At 39.7% G+C, this 21,251-nt stretch overlaps 1 protein-coding gene across 2 annotated transcripts in view; it reads right to left on the bottom strand.

Annotated features, from left to right (window-relative positions):
* Nucleotides 1-21,251, bottom strand: part of Sans (SAM_USH1G_HARP domain-containing protein Sans) — a 111,662-nt gene that overhangs the window by 46,695 nt on the left and 43,716 nt on the right. For both annotated transcript variants that reach the window (XM_071588836.1, XM_071588835.1), the window contains exon 2: nucleotides 2,700-2,843. In XM_071588836.1, the coding sequence (XP_071444937.1) occupies nucleotides 2,700-2,767 (68 nt within the window). In that variant the 5' untranslated portion in view covers nucleotides 2,768-2,843. The remainder of the gene's footprint in view (nucleotides 1-2,699; nucleotides 2,844-21,251) is intronic.

Below are 21,251 nucleotides of genomic sequence, written 5' to 3'. Positions count from 1 at the left end.
CACCAGAGCTTTATGGGAAACCAAAGGTAGAGCACGGAAAGCAATCTGCCATTCCGCCTTCAGAATAGTATGTCAATTTCTCGCTCGTGCCAGGCGATATCCACCATCGCCGATCAAACCGGCCATCCGATTGAGGACTGAAGTTTCATCTATCAAGTCTTAGATAAATATGGCTGACACAGTTTCTCATCTCTTTAGATCAATTAAGCAGCGGATATAGTTACGTATATAGAAAGTGATAGTATTCTTCACACACGTATACAGGCGATAATGGACACAATGATGGACACAGGTGATAACGGACAACCCTGCCTTACTTAGGAAGAGGAGTAAGGTAAGGTTGTCCATTATCACTGGAGCTGTTCAATATATATGTGGAGGAAATGATTAAAGAGGCATGAGAAGAAGTGGAGAGAGGAATGAAAGTCGGCAGGGAATTCATTAAATCAGTTGGGTTTGCTGATGACCGAGCCTTGGTTTGTCAGTCAGCCAAGGGGTTTCACGAATTACTAAAAGAATTGGAAATTCAGTGCGATAGATTTGGTATCAGACAAACAAATGTTAAACGATTTTCCAGAGAGATAAAGAGTAAGTTTAACATTAAAATAGGAGGGCAGTTTTCTGGGCCAAAATGGTCTAAGTAGTAAGGATATAAGGGGCAGAATTGCTTAGGCAAAGTGTCTTTCACAAGGAGGAGGGAGTTGATGACAGGGACGTTGAGTAAGGATGTTAAGAAATGGCTCCTAAAAACGTTGATATGGAGCGAAGTGTTGCACAGCGTGGAAACATTGTAACTGAAGCAGGAGGATAGGCGGAGATTGGAGGCTTTTGAAATGTGGGTGTGAAGAAGGATCGAGAAGATGAAATGGACAGGAAGGAAAACAAACGAGGAAGTACTGGGGATGGTGGGTTAGGAGAGGGGATTGTCGGGAGAAATCATACGGAGACATGAAAAATGGATGAAAAGCGTATTGATCGGCAGTGGGATGTTCAAGACTGTGGAGATAGAGGGGAGAATGTTAGGCAAACAAGGAAAGAGCAGGAATAGTATAGGTGTGTTGGACGGAATGAAGGAAGGAAGTATACGGAGATGGAGAGGGGCTTGTTGGGTTGTGTTTCGTTAAGAGAGACAAGATATTTATTTCGTAGTTGTGTCCATCCAAAACCTAACTTAACCAGTAGATTATCTAGAATAATAATAATAATAATAATAATAATAATAGATAGTGAAAACATAATTAGAAAGTTTCAAGTAAAATCGTCACCTCGCAATGATTCTACACCATACTTGTTTTAATGAGATGTGTTCTCTCATCTCTCATTTATTTTCTGCATCCAGGTGAATTCAATTCCAAACAAAAATCACCGAGATACGTGATCATGCTCTTTCTAGTAAACTTCAGATATCGTTACCAGCGTGGCACACGGATGAAGAGTGATTTCATCGTCAAAGGCAGCTCTAACGCTCTAGTCATTTTATTTTTGTGGTTGCGAATTATTGTTGTAGTAGCCGGATCGTGCAAATCAGTCGCTTCCTGCAAGCATTCCCATTCCGGTGTCTCCAACAAGTTAAGGAAGGCACGCAATTCGTGTCGGTAGCCTGCGGGAAATGCACGGAGACTCCTCGGTATGCGCCCGGGTGCCGACCATCAATTACGTGCGTAAAAAATAATCTGTCCTAAGGCAAAACCTTTCACGGACTTCAGGCAAAGGTTTCTGCATCAAGGTAACATACCAATCAAAACAATGACCAAAAGCTTCGAGAAAATGAAAGGATGAGGGCGAAATATGACGATAAACGCAAGATAATAACATGAAAATTCGTTCACGATGAATAGTCAACTAATTGATTCAATGCTCTCTCTATTTCAACAAACACATTGTTTCCAGTAATGGGAAATGATAGAAACGTAGCAATTATTACAGAGGCATTCATTTAAAAAGTCGATGAAACAATGCGCCAAACAAATAGCCGAGTCTGAAAGCAATGTTTCACGAATGGATAAACAAGGCATGGAAAGAGAGAGAGGGAGAGCGTGCTACAGGTGGCAAAATAAAAATACCTTCATGGATGGTTGCTCGCGGAGTTTTTTTCAGAGTTGAGCACGGCAGTCTTTAAGGTCCTTCCACATGAGGCATTATGCTGTGCACGACCGTACGATAATCAATTATTAACACGAAAATTCCCGTTCATAGAGACAATAACGCAAATTCTGTGGTCCTCTTTCTATGCTACACTAAAGGCAGGCCTGTAGAGGTCAGATGATTTCGATAAGAGCGACGCTGCCCTTCGATTGACATCGCAGCGAGGTTTGTCACAAGTCTCTTAAGAAAGGTATAATAGGTATTTAATAAATTGGAACTTAATGGAAAACCAGAAATACTTCTCGTGCATTTAGCGGAGGGAAGTCTTCGAATAGATCATTCTCGTCGTTAGTAATTCAAAGTAAATTTAAGCCTAGGAGGGTGATGAAGAGCACAATTCCACGCACCAAACAGGCACGCTAGGTAGATAAAGTCACTGAACCGGTTACGGTTAGGGAATCGAGCAAGTTCGAATAAGGTAAGAGGCTTTTTTATTCCTGTTTTGCATGCGGTGAGAGCTAGAGAGGGAAAACTAGGGGAGGTTTTGGTGCGGAACCTGTAACAAAGGAGGTGGTTGGCGACACACGTGGGAACGGTGCCGACGTGGTACCTACCCTCTGCCGACTAGTAGCCTGAGAGCATCCAGATTCCCTTCGAAGGCCGCCCACAGCGTCGGGGTCATGCCATCCTCGTCTTTGGAGTTCGCGTCCCGCCGCGTTGCCTCCTTCAATATGTCCAGGATCCCGTCCCGCGCCGCCCTACAGAGTGAATTGAGAGCAGTGAAAAAGGAGTCGTGATCAATGGGGAAGCAATCTGGAACACATTTATGCTCTGTTAGGCATAATTTGGCGGAAGCGTTGAGTCTCCACCTACAGGTGTGGCTCAACGCTTCCGCCAAACCTGTAATTGGCGACAGTTTGAGCGTATGATCACAAAAGTAGTAAGGTTGTAAGAAGAAGTAAGTTCGGCTTACTCGTTGGTGGTATTTGATTCAGAAACAGCTTTAAAAAGAATGTGAAATTATATTTTCATATTCCTTCAGATAAAAATATAATAGGTATTCTAGAAAAATTAAGCTACATTATTAAATAGATTTATCGCTAGCACAACACAGCTCATAGATTATCACGTTCACGTAGATATTTTATTAAGAGAAATATGACAGTCCTATATATAAGTAATTGTCTTTAAATAATAGCTAAATAAATGGCGTGGTCTTAACTCATTGGCGAGAATGGGTAGCCCGAGTTGATACTGCCTTCGCAGAAGATTCAATAGGTATCATCAACAGTAAATCATAAAACAATTCTGCTGGTTTTGAGAAAGGGAAAATATTGTCTATTCTTTATTTTTTTAATTTTCAAGACAAAGTGTAATATTTGAGAAATTAAAATTCTACAATCGACTAAAATGAAAGAAAATTATCAGGTTAAAAATAGTATAAAATTTAAACAATAATTTATAAAAAAGATATATTTTAAAATTGAAACGTTTTTAATACACGTTCAATCCCTGAAAGCATTATAGATAACTCGCAACAGAGTACAAGTAGAAAAAATGAATATAAGATGTACATAAAAGTAAGATTTCCTGAAATTATAATTATATTTCTCATTCATTAAACAAAAACGCATTCGTCCACAAGTAACTATTTTGGGAAATAAATGAATTTGTATGAACACAATAATTTCAAGAGTGCTCGGGACCTACCTGAAAAGTGTTGTATGGATTGAATTTTATTCATTGAACACTATAATTTACATGATTGAAAACTTTTAAGCCTCCCATGACGTAATTTCTCGCCAAACGCACAGATTGGGCACCAATGCTACAGACGAACAGTCATGGGTATCTGATAATGGGTTTGCAATGGTTTCACAAAAGACTTTCAAGGATTCTACTCATGTAATTAAGTACGTAATTGGGTGGTGACACTTTCTAACCTGGCTTACAACCAAAGAACATCATTGACATGTTGAGGATAGCTAGCGTACCAATATTCGCGAAATTTTTTTCTTGAGACGTGAAGCATGACTAAGCCGCTAATTACCACATAAAAAGGTTATATTTTGCCATGGAAAAATCCTCCACGTATTTGGTAGCATGTAGCATATTTATTTGATCCAACGAAAACCTAATAAGCCTAAAAACTCATTAAACTGATTTGTAGATTTTTGAATGAACGGTTGTGGAGGTGGAAATTCTTAGGGAAATTTTCTTTGCCGTTAATGATACTGTCACACCACATATTTTCCGTTCTCAACTCGATGAATCCTGAAGTCATTCATGTCATATCACCACAAAATTAAAACCTCAACAAACCTCAAACCTCATCCGTACGTGTGAACGGATTAAGAAAAATGAGGAGATGATTTAAATACTTCTGTTCCGTAGGAAAAAAACCGCACGAAACCGAAATGTGCAAAAAGGAAGAATCGAATGGAAAAAAAATTTCTTTTTATGTAGGTCACACATGTATCGCGGCCTTGAAATACAAAGTGCCCTCTATCCCGCGAGACTTTTTCCGGTGCTGTGGAAAGTCGACGCACTCGACCCGGCGATACTAGTCTCAGGCATTAAGAAGGCAGCCGAAACTGGGAGTGTTTTACCTAAACCGCAAAGAAAATCTTCCGAGGATTCCCTTTCTCTCCCGAATACACATCCTTTGTGTCAAAAACCACTTTAAATGATGGGGCGCTTCAAAGAATTCCGCTTGAATTCCTGAGCAGCAGGGTGCAGTCTACGAAAATTCAATCGTAAATAACAGCGCCTTTATGGGAGTGCAAGATATTCAATAAAAGTGCAAAATAGAAAAAGTCTTCGAATGGAATCAAAAAGGTAATTAGGATAAATGAAGCTTCGATAGCAGCAATAGCCATGTTTAAATTTTTACGGCTATTGGAGTTGTCTTTATCTAAGCTGTAAGGTTCTGATATCATTATGGCAAAGAAGAGATTCGCAATTTTGTTAAAAGGTGCAATTATTCACACTATACGGTTACTGCGTAAAAAAGACGGCCTTACTTATCACTCTTGATCTACTTCTTTAAATGCCATTTCACATTCCTTTTTGTTTCTGAATTTAACCTCACACCGTAGATATTGCCGATTTATTTTCACGAAAATCATTGACAGTTACAGTTTATTTCTTGTTAGCATCCCTTACCGGGTGCTGCATGCCGCAGAAGTGGCGAATAATGAATGAGCGATGTTCGCTGTTCCTTATGTAATGTAGTTTGTCACTCTCTTCCTCAGAATGCATGCAGCGTAATTATATGTTTAAGGGAGGAGTGAGTGTAAAAAAATGTTTGAAAACCCCTTTTCACCCATATTTTTGAAAATAACACTCCCGAGAAAAGATCACCGATCCTTTCTCCAAAGATTTTACGCTATTGAATCAGACGCAGCGCAAATGACACCGGTGATTGCTCCCCTTCTCCCCCAAGCCCTCCTCATTCCTCCACTGCTACTTTGAGGGCGGAAGCGCTCCTGTCATTAGAGGAGGTTATCGCGAAGATACCTTCGCCTCGGGGGACAATTTCAACTCTTGGAAGGAACGCTTCTTTCGTCCGTTTCCCACTTTCACGCACGGATTTTCCTCTGCATTTATTTCTCCAAGAAGGGCAATTCCACGGATGGACGACGCAAATAATGAATTCTGACCCATCAGCATGAGATATTCTTAAAAATTAATCATCAGAAGAGAGGCGATTTCATTTATTTACGCGGAAAAAATCGGAATTGCAACCTGGCTCACGATACACAGTTTCTATTGCGTTTCAATAATAACAGCTCTTTAACCTTTTCATTTGAATATGTCCACTAAAAAAATTAATTCCTATTACCACAATAGACCAATAATGAAATGAGTCCACAAGTTCAGCAATGTGCATAGCATCCATTTTCAAAGTTACAGATACAATGCTACCACAAAAGGGGATTCCTAATTATATAAAATTACTATTCGTAGTGCTTTTATTATTCCAGAAATGCAACCAAGTTATCTGTGAAAAATGGGTGCATGCATTCCACTCTAACCGAGGTTGACCTTTAAGGTATCCTAGCTTACTGTTTCGGTTAACAACGCTTACACATAATTTTCGTTTGGGGACATCACCACCCCAACCCATCTTTCCCAACAGGATGGAACATCGCAGGACACTCTCTTGGACGCCTCACTTTAAAAGAGTCTAACAAAAAGGCCTAAGCATACGGAAAGTATCGTATTCTCAGCGGTGGGTGCTGTTAGACAATCACTTCCTCACATTTCCGGATTGCCAGCAATGACTCTCATCGAGACGCAATTTTCATCTCTCATATCTGTCTTCCTATACCTCCGACTCCTTCAGTTGTTTTTCAGACCGTAATGTCCATCTCGCCGTTCTATCTTCATCTCGTGTACCCCCATTCTACCCTTCAGGGGTCCATTCGGCACGCATCACTCCTTCCCCCGGCCTTTCCCGAGCGGGGAAACGGAGTGGGGGCATCTCCACCCGTTCATCTCCGTCCCACATTCCGTCCATTGGGGCGGCGACGACGGCGACCGCGGGCGGACGCGGAGAACCTTTCCCTCAAATCTTCCGCACTCCCCCTCCCCGTCGCTCGACTCCCCACTCCCGTCCCACGCAACTACGGTAGGAGGGGAGGAGCCAGAGGGGGGAGGCTGATTTTTTTTCCTCCCCGAGTTCCACTCTGATAAATTTTCCAGCCAAGTTCTCCAACCATCCAATTTGTCGTTCCATGCCTCTTCCATCTCCTTTCCCCTCTTCAATTTCCCTCCCCCCCAGCCCTCCTCCACTTCCGCACCTCACCTTTCCCACTAGTTCACCCCCCCATCCTCCCCCGCCCTCTTTCTCCCCACTTTCTTTTCCCTCTACCTTTCCCACCACCAAGCAACCACCCCCTCCCCCTAAGGTCCACCGAGACACCCAGGCTATCATTTCTTTTTTACCGAGGGCCCAAGCGACTGCAATCAGTCAAGAATGGATGACCTTGCGCGCTTCATTTTTTTCTCCAGCTTCCCTCCGAGGAACGGTCAGTCCTCAAACGAAGCACCGCAGAGCCTTGACCATCTTCGAACGACGTCGCTAAGTCGAGAGATGCAAGAGAAATGAGAAGCGGAGGAATTAAATCGAATGGGGCGCGAGTAAACATGCTCCATTTCGCCGGCGACACTGCTTATATCGCTACGAACCGAAAAATTCCTCCGGCCTGTTTCTGCGGACTCGGTTCGTATCGCAATAACGAAACTCGACTCGTCTCCATAACACTATCTATCGCAATTCTCAAACATCCGACGCTCCACATTTTTCCTGGATGCCATAGTGATAATCTTGCAGTATCGAGGTGAGTCTTTAGAAGCTTCCTTGATTCCGAGAGGTAGTGATACATCAGAAAGGCACTTTTCGACGAAAGTCCAAGTGAGATTTATGACGTTTTGAATACACCATACTGCGATATCCATATGGGAAGAATCAGAATTGCCGTTAGGCAATCACTAACAGCTATTATTGATACATACATGGCACGAAAATAATCGAGATGAAAACGAAATTCCTAATATTAAAAAAATTGAAGCCGAAATGCGAATGGGAAAAAAAGCAGTTTCTATGAGTAGTGTGACTTGATGGACATGCTTCATGTTGAAAGAAGCCACGTTGCTTTTCCACATAAAATGTAGAGAATTTTTATGCGGAAAAGTAAAGTGTCTTCTTTCATCAAAAAGGGGAAGAAATGAGTACGATCGCTTTTCTCCAATTACCTAGAAAGTGAGAAAATCTAGGATTAAATCGGTGGGCACTAAATGGGGAGATGTCACATAATCAGACGGCAAATCTAACAGAGGCAGCTATTTTGTTAAAACAAACTGCTTTCGCGTAATTCACGTGAGAGACAACTGTATATTAAGGATTTAGGAGTAATATTATAGGAAAACGAAGAGTCCATTGAGTATACCTTATAATTGGATATATGGAATGGGATGTATACTACAAGTAGTATATCCATGAAAACGGAGGTAAAATAATGAAGTTTGAGAAAAGTAAACTGCGATGTTATATTGTAAAACGACTGAGGTTGGAATTTGATGTGCGTGCGTGTGTGTCACTAAAGGGAAAGTGTAGGGATACATGTAGAACCTTATTTTACACTATTACAAACTCCTTCGACTTCCAAGCAGAGTTTATTTCACTTCTTTTCCTTTAGTTCTCCCATTAGTATGATAGTCATATTATATCCACACTTCAACCAAAACATTTATTGAAAAAACTGAAAAATGAAGGGTTTTTCCAAAATAACTCTGGCATTGCGAGGAAACTTAAATTACGGTATTTTTGAATCCGTTTAAAAACATGAATGAGGTAAATATCCCAAATATTTTGAGAATATTTCATGGAAATTAAAATGATGATACATTTTAATGCGCTAATAAGATATTAACTAGGCATCTTTAAAGTTTTTAAAGTAAATAATATATCGCTGAAGCCTAACAAATATGCTATAGGCATGGACATATTTGGCCTCGTTTGGTAATAAATTTATTAAAATAGGAGCCTTTGCCACGATAAGACCTATAAATACAAATGTTCAGTTCCTCAGGAGGGGAAATTATCATTTATCTGTTAGGACAAACTAGTTCTTCGGCTTTCTTTCGACGCAATTTCAACTTTTTCCGAGTCTCGTCTTTTAGAAAATGTTTGAAAGAGCTATTCCATTCCGTGAAATCGGAACGGATTTTTATTACATCTCGGAGAAAGTGTTAAAATATGATTTTCTACATCGTCGGTAATTAGCTTCTTGAAACCCCACAATAAGCATTTCTCATTTTCCTAAAGGATGTGAAAATATTTTAATGGATTTTCAGACTTTTTCTGCAACCAAGTAAATTATTCCAAACGTTCGGTTATCCTCTGAGAACATCCAAACTGACTACTCATGGTTACTAATTGTGTTTTGGCTATTATACGCACTAATGATTACGCTGCTCAAAGTAAATAAAATGTTGATCTTGGTTTATAGTTGGATATATACTAATTTATAAATGGAGTATTATGCACATGTAGATATGGTGCACGCATTAATGAACATGCCCATCAAGAAAAATTCAATGATAGTTTTAATAATGTTACTGGTTTTTAACTGCAAACATTATGCATTATATAAAACGTCATTTTTCAGCGCTTTTCCTCTATAAATCAGGAGTCAGGTCATTTCAAATTATCGCATTAAATAATAAAGCCAAAATCATAAACCGTTCATAGGTAAGAAATGCTCGTACTCAAGGAACACTGGAACCCTAAAATGTGCTGAATTCTCATATTAAAAGTGGCTTTTCATTCATATTCAAAGAAGCTTTCCCTTCCATGCGATGTCCCAGATAATTATAATCTCCAAGAAATAACATACATGTGATTAGCTAGTAGTTTTCGGAGTCCACCCAGGTTTGAACCAGAAACCCTGCGGCAAGCACTGAGTTATTACGTAGCTGCTGCTTTGTAATTCCCAAGCAGGCAATCAAATACCAAAGCAATCAGAATAAATGACGCATATAGATAGAAGGAATACTTGAATTTAAAATTACTTGACACTTCAATAACGTAATTCAAGGAATAGCGCTGACAATAATCGCGGGATGATATTCAGATACGGAGAATAATTCTCTCCGGAAGATGAAACTGATGATTAACTTTCAATAAATAAAGGCGGTATATATTCTTCAGTTAGCACAAATTCTAAATGACAAAGCTATAATTTTATTAAAAATGTATACGCGATAAGTTACTTTAATTTAAGTGATGCCAGATGGAGGATGCTTCACTTCGCATTTCATGTCGTAGTTTACAAAAGGGATAGCTCCGGTGTCATTTTGCGGTAGAGACGATATGGGCTCCCCCAACCCCCCCCTCCCACCCCCCCCCCCACCCTCAATCGTCTTCCCTTTGAGGTCTATGCTGAGACATGATATTGATCAACTCATTGCTCAGCCTCATAATAGCGATATGTTTTACGTGGAATAATGTGATGTACAAGGGACACTGTATATCCCAAATGTATCGGATAACCTTGCAATTTACATCGTATTAAAATATATTGCTTTCCTAATAACTCGATATTAAATGATTATATTGTACGGATGTTGAATAACGAAGTCGATGTATCGAAATACCGCAAAATTGTATCACCAAATGACACGGCACTTTCCTTCTCGCATAGAACACCCACTATTTCACACCGCTATTGTTTTCTTCCGAGAACAACCCTCAATGCTGAATTAACGAGTAAGGGAAGCATGAGAAAGCGAGCGGATGAAGGGAAAACTACCGCCAATATCTATAGGTTCGCATTGGCGGAAATATCGTTGCATAGTGAAAACTGTGTCGCGAAGTGGCTCCAATTGGTCGACGCACGCGAAGTATTTTGCTTTTGTTTCGAAGATATTTTCGTACCGACCACTCAAAAGTCTAAAAACTCAATTATTTAAAAATTTCAGTGAAGTTATCGATCCTCAATAACGTGTGCTTCCAAAACTATGCATTCCAGGTAAAAATCTCCATAAGAAGCTCATTAGCCAAGTTAGTAACTGAAAGAGATTTCGCTTAGGTCTCAACCTAATTATTTTGAGTGACAATCGAAGGAGTGAAGGAATATTGTCATGGGGAAAGCAGCTAAAAATATTTCTTGGAGCATGATCGGAGAGTCGCCCAAGGCAAGAAACAAATCGGAATACTGGATTACAGGATAGTAGGTAAATTCTTACATTCCTTCGGTGTAAGCAAAGACTTTCTTATGTTGACCCCAACGAAGTTTTGAAAGAGTTCGCAGCTTGCATGCCAAATACTCTTTGACAGTTCGATGAGCACTTATACTCAAGCTCCATGGGTATGTATTGAAGCATAATTCTATTCTTAACAGAGCAAATTAAGAAAAATGTATAAATGCTGCAATTCGAAAAATACGTAGTTTGGCATAACTTGTTGAAAGTGATGCTTAAATTTCACTGAAAAAGTCAAACTACAATAAAATATTCATTAAAATTTTCGTGCTGTTGTTTAACGAACCCGCGGAGAAGTCCTTGAAGACGCCAACCGTGTCCACTCGGGTGCATTTCTTTGTTCGAAAGAGAGGCCACCTTTTTTTACTCTCCTCCACCGCAATTGATGAAATCAAAAAGAATACGATTTCCAGCGCATTGAGTGCAAGCTCAAGCGATCGAGGTCGGTAAGAGTAAAACACCGGAACGAGACACTAAGAAATTTTATGAGAGCTCGAAGCTGACTAAAGCCTCTAGATCGCCTTATTTTCATCAAAGAAATTCGTGTTGTTCTTAATGTAACCGTCATATACGTCCTAATATAAAATTAAGATAATTATTACTTTATAGACCAAGGAGATTCGATGAATATCTTATCGTGAAGGACTTAGACGCTATTTTAATGTTCTTTTTTCGTTTTTGAGGAAAGTTGAACTCGCGTTTCAGAAAACACTGAAAATCGTGGAGTGAAATAGCAAAACCATACTACATTCTACATTTGTAATGCATACATTTAGGGTAGAGGATTTCTTTAATGCATGATTATACCTTTTGTTGATTATTACGATCACCTATTTTGTTCATTCCTGTTTGGCAGTTACATTAGACTAAAAAAATGGAGGTTAATGCGTGAAATAAGGAAGATAGACCTCATCAACAACTAGTTAGAAAATACCGCGATCTCTGATATCTTATTTTTCTAATAAGTCTCCAAAAAGCCGCCCGCGGCTATCCCAGTCAAATTGAGTCTTGATTGAAAAAGTTGGAAGGAACATCGAGGAGTCTGCATACTTTGAAGGACAAAAACGTGCGAAAAGTCCTTTTCATTCTTCTACGCCTAGTGGCCAGTCAAATTCGGAACACGGAAAAGGTTTCCTTTTCAGTCACGAAGAGGCAGAATCCCCTCGGGTTAAGGACGAAATTTAAAGCAAAGGAAAAACCTCCAGAATTGAATTCTTTCGCCAACACGAGGTTAGAACCTAGTGGACTATTACGATTAAACGAATTTGATTTCATCAACCGCAGAGCAACTGAACACGCTGACAAGTTCTCAGACGTAGGTACTACCATACCACACACACTTCAAATAAATTTTTGGAAAATTATAGGCAAAGCTTTTCTCGCTTATTTTACATTCCCGAGAGGAATATTACGAAATTTGAAATGAATAAATTACCTCACTCAGTTACGGCTATCGATGAACTTATTTATTTACAACAACGGACAACAATATCATCAAGAACAAACAAAGAAGGAAATAAAAATACAACAATTTAGTTTTTCTTCCATCTTGACCGAACCTCCTTCCAACAAACTACATTTTCAAGGCATATGCTTTATCTAATATCTCTCACAAATAATTTAGTAATGTAAAAGCACTTCAAAGGAGGTAATATTGCCGTGATCATATCTTTATTCTACGATTTAGTGTAATATATAATACAAATTCATGCGTTATTTTCAATTTGAATGTTGACTTATCGATGGAATGATTGAAGAAATTATTTGAGATGAAAATGAAACGAGGACATTATATTTTGACTAAAATGAAACTATTATTGAAAAGATAGTGGCATCGCATTCAACCGGAAACGTAATAGAACCGGATGCGAACTCGAGGGCATAGAGGTTTTCGGTCGAATTCGTTGTTCAACTTTCGTATTTGTTTATAAAATAATCAGACAAATACCATAAGATACCTCCATATCAGCACATATTGCTAACTCTAAAATCATTCCCAACTTCTCAGAAGATCTTCAACACCACGCCTGACATTGTTAAAACCTCCCTCAGGAGGAATGACACCCGCGAATTTTTTTCCACCCTCTCCCCATCACAGTAAAAATTGTCTCAATCCCGAAAGAATCGAAATTCGGCTCTTGACTTGCCAATTTCGCCTTGGAGTACTCCTACTCCCTCTCCCTACTCCAAGAGAGAGGGAGGGAGATAGAGCCCCCTCCCAACGCCGTCCTCCCCCTCGTCCACTCGCAATATGAAGCGGGCGAACATCGGAAAGAGCAAAGTGTGTCAGTGGAATGGCGTCGCTCTCGTAATTCCCTCGCCATGTATCGCCAGTCCCCATCTTTTCCCACCGCTGAGGGTGAATTCCCAAGCGACCCGCGCTCGCATAAAGGAGGGGAATCTCACCATTCTGAGAGGAGTGATACGAGGAAAGATGGAAAGGATGAAAATAAATGTGGGAGAGGCTGAAGACTAACGAGAGGGAAGACATCAACGAGGCGTACGTTTACGTATTCACCCCCAACCGCATACTACCTACGCAGGGAAAGGTGGCGCGGTAATATTCAAACATCAGTTGACTACACTGACGGAGGTGAGAGATAGGTGACGAGAGGAAGGTGGCCAGATGAGAGCCAGAAGGGGGGCCGAAGGCTGTGGGATGGTGTGCGTGTGTGTATTGGAAACAGCGGTCGATCGGTAATGACGCAAAATGAAGCTAGTAAGAGAAAGAGAGAGAAGGGGGAAAGAAGAACGCAAAAAAATAAGAAAGACGTGAGAACATTCCAAGAGGCGAGCCGGAAAGTATTCCGTTCTGATGGGAAGTTCGAAAGCACGGGACGTAAGACCGCGATGCTTCGCGCAATCGAATTAGAACGGCTCGCAATGAATACTACTTCTAGGAGAAAAAAAAGACGGAGGACAAGACACCGTCGGGTGGAACAGGTTGTAAGGCAGAGGAATTCGTCCCATTATCGAGAAGAGAGGGAGGGGAGGGAGTGAATCGACTGCGGAGGAAAGCGCCGACCAATGGCTTCGATGCGAATGAGAAAAATGGGATACTAGAACTACAATCGTTTCCACGCATTAAGATTCTCCGGAAAACACAGCAGGCGAAAGAAAAACACCAGAGTTGATGGAGAAGAAAAGCCCCAGATTTTTCATTAAGGGCACTCTTATCCAGTGAAGAGGAAAGAACTGCGAGCAAAAAAAAATGGATTATATCGGGAAAGTAATCATTCAACGCCTTGGGTAGTGAAAACACGAGCGGTCATAATGGTAAAAGGAAACGATTAAGCGACAAGAGTATCCATAATATTTTTTTACCCGATGGAATCGTTTGAACTCTTAGGTAGAGGCGAGAAATGGACTGCTATTTCCCTCCATTAAATGAAATGATACAGAACCTAATCCCTTCTTTGCTATTGCATGTCCAGAAAACTAGTGAAAAATTGAAGGTGAAGGGCAAAATTTCCTCATTCAAGGGTCACGTCTACTCCGAACCAACAAAAAGTAGTGCTATTTTAAATATCATAAATTAATACCAATAAAACTTCACCTGGGCAGGAGCTATAAGTCAATAGGAAAAGTTCAGAACCATAGATAAATATATTTCTCCATTTGAAAATCAATGGTATTGCAGAATAATTATTAGCCGTAGACCTAATTCAAAACAGGAGCCTTAATGATGAAGTATTCCATTTGTGTTCCAAAATATGGTATTTAAAAAAAATGAGAGAGGTGATCTTTTTGGCTAATGTAAATGACTCCTCAAGCAATGTCAGAATGGAAAAAAACCGAATCGCCTTGCCTCAAGCAGTCATTTCATATCGTGGGTGCTATCATATAAAAATATATGTTGAAATGCCGATCTTTTAAACATCCAAGAGGTAATTAAATAATAATCCAGTCCCACTGCACCACACCACAAAACAACCTACAAGAGCAGTAAAAAGAATCCAATGCACTAATTTTTTGACAGTTTGAACGCACAAGTATTTCGATGACGATAGCAAAAGAAGTCGAGCATTTATTTTATTGCTCTATTTACAGCCGACCACGTTGATTTTTGGGATACGCACTGGATGGGAGAATCTACATGTTCGGGATTTTCACCGAGAACATCGCCAAAATCAATTGCTGGCTATCTTTTTGACACTATTTGTACCTGTTATTGATAGCCCTGAACTGCTTTTTCTGATTAGTTTCAGAGTATCTATTGGTAGCCACTCTTTATTCCATTCTTGGCTGCCTGAAATTCCAGTAGTACCCCAGGACCCAGAGTCTTAGGAACACATATTTACATCAATGATCTGACTCGCTCGTTTTTTTCCCCAAGTTCACATCCTTGTTTATACTATCGAATGCAATATGTTAAAATAAACACAGTGGTGCAGACTGCTGCGATCTTCAGGATTCTATAAATAGGATATGAGAAGGTGCAATATTTGAAAACTGAACCTTGACTCAATTAAGTCCAGTTCGTCTACGTCTATCTTTCTATTATAACCCCCTCTTTAACTTTAAGTACAACATTAATTCCATGCCACTAAACAAAGGGTCTTCAGCTTCATCCAATGGCAAAAAGCTTAACGGTGTAACTACTTTCTTCGGTGAAAGAGTGAGATTTACTGATTTTCGCAATATGACCAATGATGCCATTCTGTCTATACTCTCCACCTGTAATCTTTCCTATCGCAGCCTTAACAGGCTTAACAAGTTCAAAGCACTTAAATCCATCAAGAAAGCTCTTAACTCCGTCGCCGATGGCTCTGAACTAATTTCTCTGATCAATTTATAAGTACTATTTCCACCTATCGGTAGTACCGCCTTACTCCATACGCCAGTTCCTAGGTTGCTACTCCGTAAACGCTCGCTTTTCATCTGCTTCTTTCCTCTCCTAAAATAATTTATTGACAAAATTTATCCATTTTCTCTGTCCTCAAACATTTTTACCACCTAAGCCCTATCTTATTTCTCTACAAAGTAAATTGAACCCTTATACTTCATAATTTGTTGAAAATATTGTTAACATTGTTCTGGTTGCTGTTTGCATGCAGACGTCTCTGATTCTATTTTGATACATTTGGTACTATAGATTGACCAATTGAACTTGCGGATGATTGGATGTGGATTATACGAGAACATTTTAAAATATAATAAAATAATAAAATGAAATGAAGGTTTATGATATCAAAATTTTAAAACATTCTGAATCCCCCGCTATCCTATCGTGAAACTAAGCGATTGAAAATCTTGTAATTAGATACTAGAAATTTATACTAAGCTAATATCATTTCACTATAGCTAACTTTTTCTTCGAATATGATGTTAGAAATTTGAAATGCTTGGAAATAGATATAGATGAGAAACTTTTCCATGAAAACTTCCCAATGATAATTCCCTGCTATTCCAGATAACAAATTCCATTCGCATATATGATTTGGTTTGACTGTTATGGCCCACTCATAAACATTGGTGCCATGGTACCTTCCGAATGACCTCAAATTCCGCAGAGAAATTACGACGGTTTTAAAGTCGTCCAGTATTAAAGAAAAAAGACTATCACAGTGACCAATTTAGCCACATACGTCTCCCAGCAAGTGGCGCGGTATCCTGGAGGGAAAGCCAGCGAGAAAAGTTTTCGAAAAATAATCGGTAAGTCCCGGATTCAAATCCAACTGGTGCTTCTGGACACTCACAATTCAAACAAAACTATGCAATTTTCTGTGAATCAAATTGTCTCGGCAAACCGGATGTGGCTGCCCCCATCTAACCTGAAAGTGTGACTTTTACACAGCCGCATCGCTTAGCACCCATTAAACCGTCCTTCGGGTCGATATTTGGGATTGTCATACCTCAATCATTCGTAGCTGCTTTTTAGAGAAAGTGTGTCGGTTAAATTGAAGACGAAAATACCATCGTTAGGAGAGTACCCACAACTCAAAACCTCAGCGCGGACGGCTTCAAACGGTTTTGTGTGCTCTGCCCAATACGGAAAGAATAGAATCCATCCACTGAAAAACTACCAGTTTAAGAAAACTCCCGTTGCGGCCCGAATGGAATGCCGATTGGGAACCCATAACATAACTACAGCAGTGTATGATGAGTCTATGTCTAGCGAGACGTCTTGAGAACAATCTAGTTTCAATAAAACAACTCTCTATCAGCATAGAAATATTATTTAGAAGTATACTCTCTACGTAGTATGCCCGAAGCCGGTGAGAAACAATTTGCTAGTATCAATCTCCACCGCCCCTGACTGCCCAACTGGCGGTTCCCTCAAATGTCATCGTGATCGCACGCAAGACGGCGGTGGGTAGAAAGCGATGGACGCTATACAGGGCAACTATAAATGAATTCTTATTTGAATGCCATCCCAACACGTTCTTTCTGGATAATTTCTAAGGGCATCGCTGTAAATAACCGCTGAAGGAGGTAACCGTGCCTGAAAACTCGGTTGCAAAATTGTACAGCCAGCAGATATCATTGGACTCGATGAAACTTAATGGGAACATCTGGGCTGGGCCGGTAGGTAAAACTCTATTTTTGCCTCCCGGCAAAGTTTTTGCTGAAATACCGCGTTCTCAGCATTTAAAGTGTAATTTAATGCAATGGTCTTTCTGTTGAGTGATTATGAATAAGATATAACATCAGCTTACAGAAAAATTAATAAATACCATTACTACCCCTGTAAGAGCATCAAAATATTTAAATAGCATCAATGAACTATACGACTACATTTTAAATGACGAATAAAATAGCCAGTAATGCTCTTCCACGACCAACTGAAGATGTGGAAAATGTAAAAATATGTTTCATATCATTTTGACTTACATTCTTCGGGTTAAACAAGGGTAGGGAGATATTTCAGACGAATCTACGACAAAAAAAGAGGAAAGCCACTGCACGAAGTCAGCTTTCTAAAATAGCGAAACCAACCAAGTTGCGTTTGTCTGCAGCAAAGTAGTTCAAGTCTTCTTCTGAGTTAATTAAAATGTTCATCAGCAACTTGCGTTCAATTTTCTCTTCCTAAATTCGCTTCTTAATGATTTTTGAATATGCAAGCGGTGAAAACTATTCAAAGGGTGATTAAATGCCGTCCGGAGAGAGAGAAAGATGAACGTGTGAGCAGGCTGGCAAGTGCGCATCTATACGCCTTGTGAAGCAGACAGTGAAAACAGGAAGATATAGTTTCCCAACTGAAGTGTATTCCCACGTGGTAAAGAGGGCAGCCTTGAGAAGCGCCGACTCCACCGTGTCCGGACTTGTGAATCGAGGCGCACTCAAAAATTGATAACTCCGACAGAGGGAGAGGATATAGAGGAGAAAAATGAAAATGCTCGTGAAAGGGATTAGTCGGATGTCTAAACTTCGCTGAGTTATAGGCTGGCAGTCGAACCAAACAAGGGGAACTTGATTATTTACCACTGCTTGGGAGGCATTCAAAGAAGCGCCACCATGTGCCGTCGAACGAAACGAACAAAGCAGACATTGTGCTTTTTTTGCATGCTCCCACCTGATGGCCACCCTAGCCGATGAAAGCAAAATCATGTACACAAATACTTTACAATCATGTACACAAATAACTGAATACGATAGTTGTTGGCGTGTTATAAATTCGTAGTCGAAATTAATTCTTGACTTCCAATTCCCCTCTGAGGAATATGAGAAATGCCAGACAAAACTGGCATTCAGGGGCCTTCACCGTGTTATGAAGAAAATATTTCAATCTATGGGTGGGCGGCAGGGAGTTTCTGTATTGGGATATTTTATTTCCCTATCGTAGGTCATTGTCCCAACTCCCATTTACTCAATGGTGTCATTCACCACCATTTTCCTCCATATTAGCATTACGAACGAAAGGTTTACGTCAATGTAATCATAACTGAGGCACTCGCTTTTCAATATTTACCATTTGGAATTGTTGTGGTAGGTTGATTGATTATCTTTGCCTCCTCCATTTTTCTGGGAGGCATTATACATTACTTTTATGTTCTCATTTTGACTTTTAGCAAATAAAAATATATGTACTAGCGTAAAAGTCCCGTTTATTGTCCTGAGCAGCACTTCAAAAATGGATCCATTGCGGAGTAATCATTTCACAGGAATTGGGAAGTAAGGGATAAGGCTGTGAATTTTCAAACAGTGGAAGGGGTGTAGTACAAATTCACAACTTGGAAACAGACAAATTTGACCTAATAACGCTCTCGCTGTAGCAAAATCGCCGAAACGTTATACCGAGGCAGAGCGTGACTTTCCCCCAAAAAGGGACGTCAGAGATCGGAAAATTTGGAAAAACGGAATATTTGATAGGTCACCATCAATCTTTAAGAGCACCTTACCAACGAAAGATGCTCTTAAAGATTCTAGATGTTGGACTTGCGCTAAAAGAGAAGTTGACTCCATCTGTAAAACCCCTTCCCGAAGACGTTATTTCCATAATTGACCTATTTCTCGTATCCATGCCTCAAAGCCTCGAAGAATTGCCTTAAAGAGCAACTATGCAGGGTATTTTTTTTCAAATAAGGCTTTTGCTATAGCTTTTCCATTACGATTTTACAGCTCAAAGACTTAACCAATGAACCCATAAAATGAAGTTATTAAGTCACGAGTGTGGATACTTTCCCTAATGTGGAATGAACCATGAGAATTTGCCTTCATAACAAATTCCGCCGCGAAAAATTGTTCTCCAAAATGAAAGTTCTGAAAAATATATTGTGGACTACGATAACCGATGACAGGCTAATTATCTTTCTCTAAGAAGCAAATAAAATGAAATACGTATGTGTAGCTTGGAGGGAACTATACATGCATATTGAAGATATGCGAAGGAGCTGCACGATTCCAAAAGACATTAATTCGAAGGTATCCAAATGAAGATAATCGTATGAGAAGCGTGTTAGAAGAAATATGATTGTTCGATAACAATTTATACGCTAGGTATTTTTGAAAACTAGAGTGAATAAAGCTTTCAGGGACACGACAATGGCTCAAGGTGTAACGCCGATCTTTCTTCACAAATAGTTTTCTCATGTTTTATGCGTATAAGTATTTCCTTTAGTTTAAGATGGAAAATTAACGTATTTTTATTTTTAAATATTCTTCTGTTTAGTACACATCCTATACAACCAAGCTTATGTCCAAGTACCATACATTACTCTCGTTGATTGTTATAAACTAGAGCTCTTTACTCGTAATTACTTTGCATTTCCGATATTGTTTTAAAAGAATAGCAACGAGCTGAACAGCAACTTCTATGGACTTTAATTTGAACTAAATATAAACCTATTGGAGAGAGCAAACAATAAAACAAAAACTGGTTAGTGTCTTATTTAGATTAATACAAATGTTTAATATAATCCCGAGTCAGTTAATAGAGGTTATAGCTTCACTCAAGACGAGAGTCCCCGCTACTTGTCAGCCCATTGACGCCCCATAGTACTAACCCGAGCTGACCTCCGAAGTCTCAACCCTAATCGGACCATGACACGGAAACGGTGACTTTCATAGACGGAATCAATCCTAACTTCTCCTAAAAACGACGTTTTTAGCTCGCATTCTAACGGGATATTACGTTCAAATTTGAATCACATGAATGTGATTCTTACGGAAAAACATAAACATTCAGGTGTACTACTTTTAAGTAGTAGTTTTAGGGATTTTTTTTGGTGGCTAGAAGCCGAATATAATTTTTTGCCTGTACTTCACATAGTTCTACCCAGTGAATTCCACGAGGTTGAGAATATCATTCGAGGAGAATACAAATTTTAAGCAGCCCGTTCTTCACGATGTAAATTTCTAGTTTACGAGGGTATTTTCGCCAAACAATATGAAATCCGATACCTGCGTCATTTTGCGTAACATCGATCAATTGAAGAGCAGAAAGCAATAGCATTTATATTATAGCTGGAGCTCACTAATATTATTCACAATAGCCTACCACCTTAGAATAGGTTTTTAATGGATTCGAGCCCACAGCGTGGTAAAAAGTATTTTATTCTCAAAATAAGGAAAGAAGAGGAAAGGGCAACCAGCTATGAAACGCCACCGAACTGGCACGAACTTCTCATATATCAGTAGATGTCACGGCCACCTACTCAGTCTCGTACCTACGGGTGTCGTTATCTCCTCAAGGTCTAGACCAGCATCTCGCTTCCACACAATCAACCCGCACCCAATAAGCTAATCGTCAAAAAGTGCAACAACCTTTAGCTTCCAACGTTACACAGTGTTCCACCACATTTAACCAAGCAGCTAAAGCTTTTAGAAATGGATCATTGACTCGAACTTGAAAATGAAGGAATTCAATTGAGGAGGAGGAAAGAATACTTCTCAATATTTAACGCGTTCTGGACGGACAATTGGGAGTAAATGAATAAAATTGTCGTAACTGGGCG

The sequence above is a fragment of the Hetaerina americana genome, unplaced genomic scaffold (assembly GCF_022747635.1).
Source record: "Hetaerina americana unplaced genomic scaffold, ioHetAmer1.1.p SCAF_3, whole genome shotgun sequence".
Classification (NCBI taxonomy): domain Eukaryota; kingdom Metazoa; phylum Arthropoda; class Insecta; order Odonata; family Calopterygidae; genus Hetaerina; species Hetaerina americana.
Note: the sequence above shows the minus strand (reverse complement) of the source record. Positions and strands in the feature narration are given on the sequence as shown.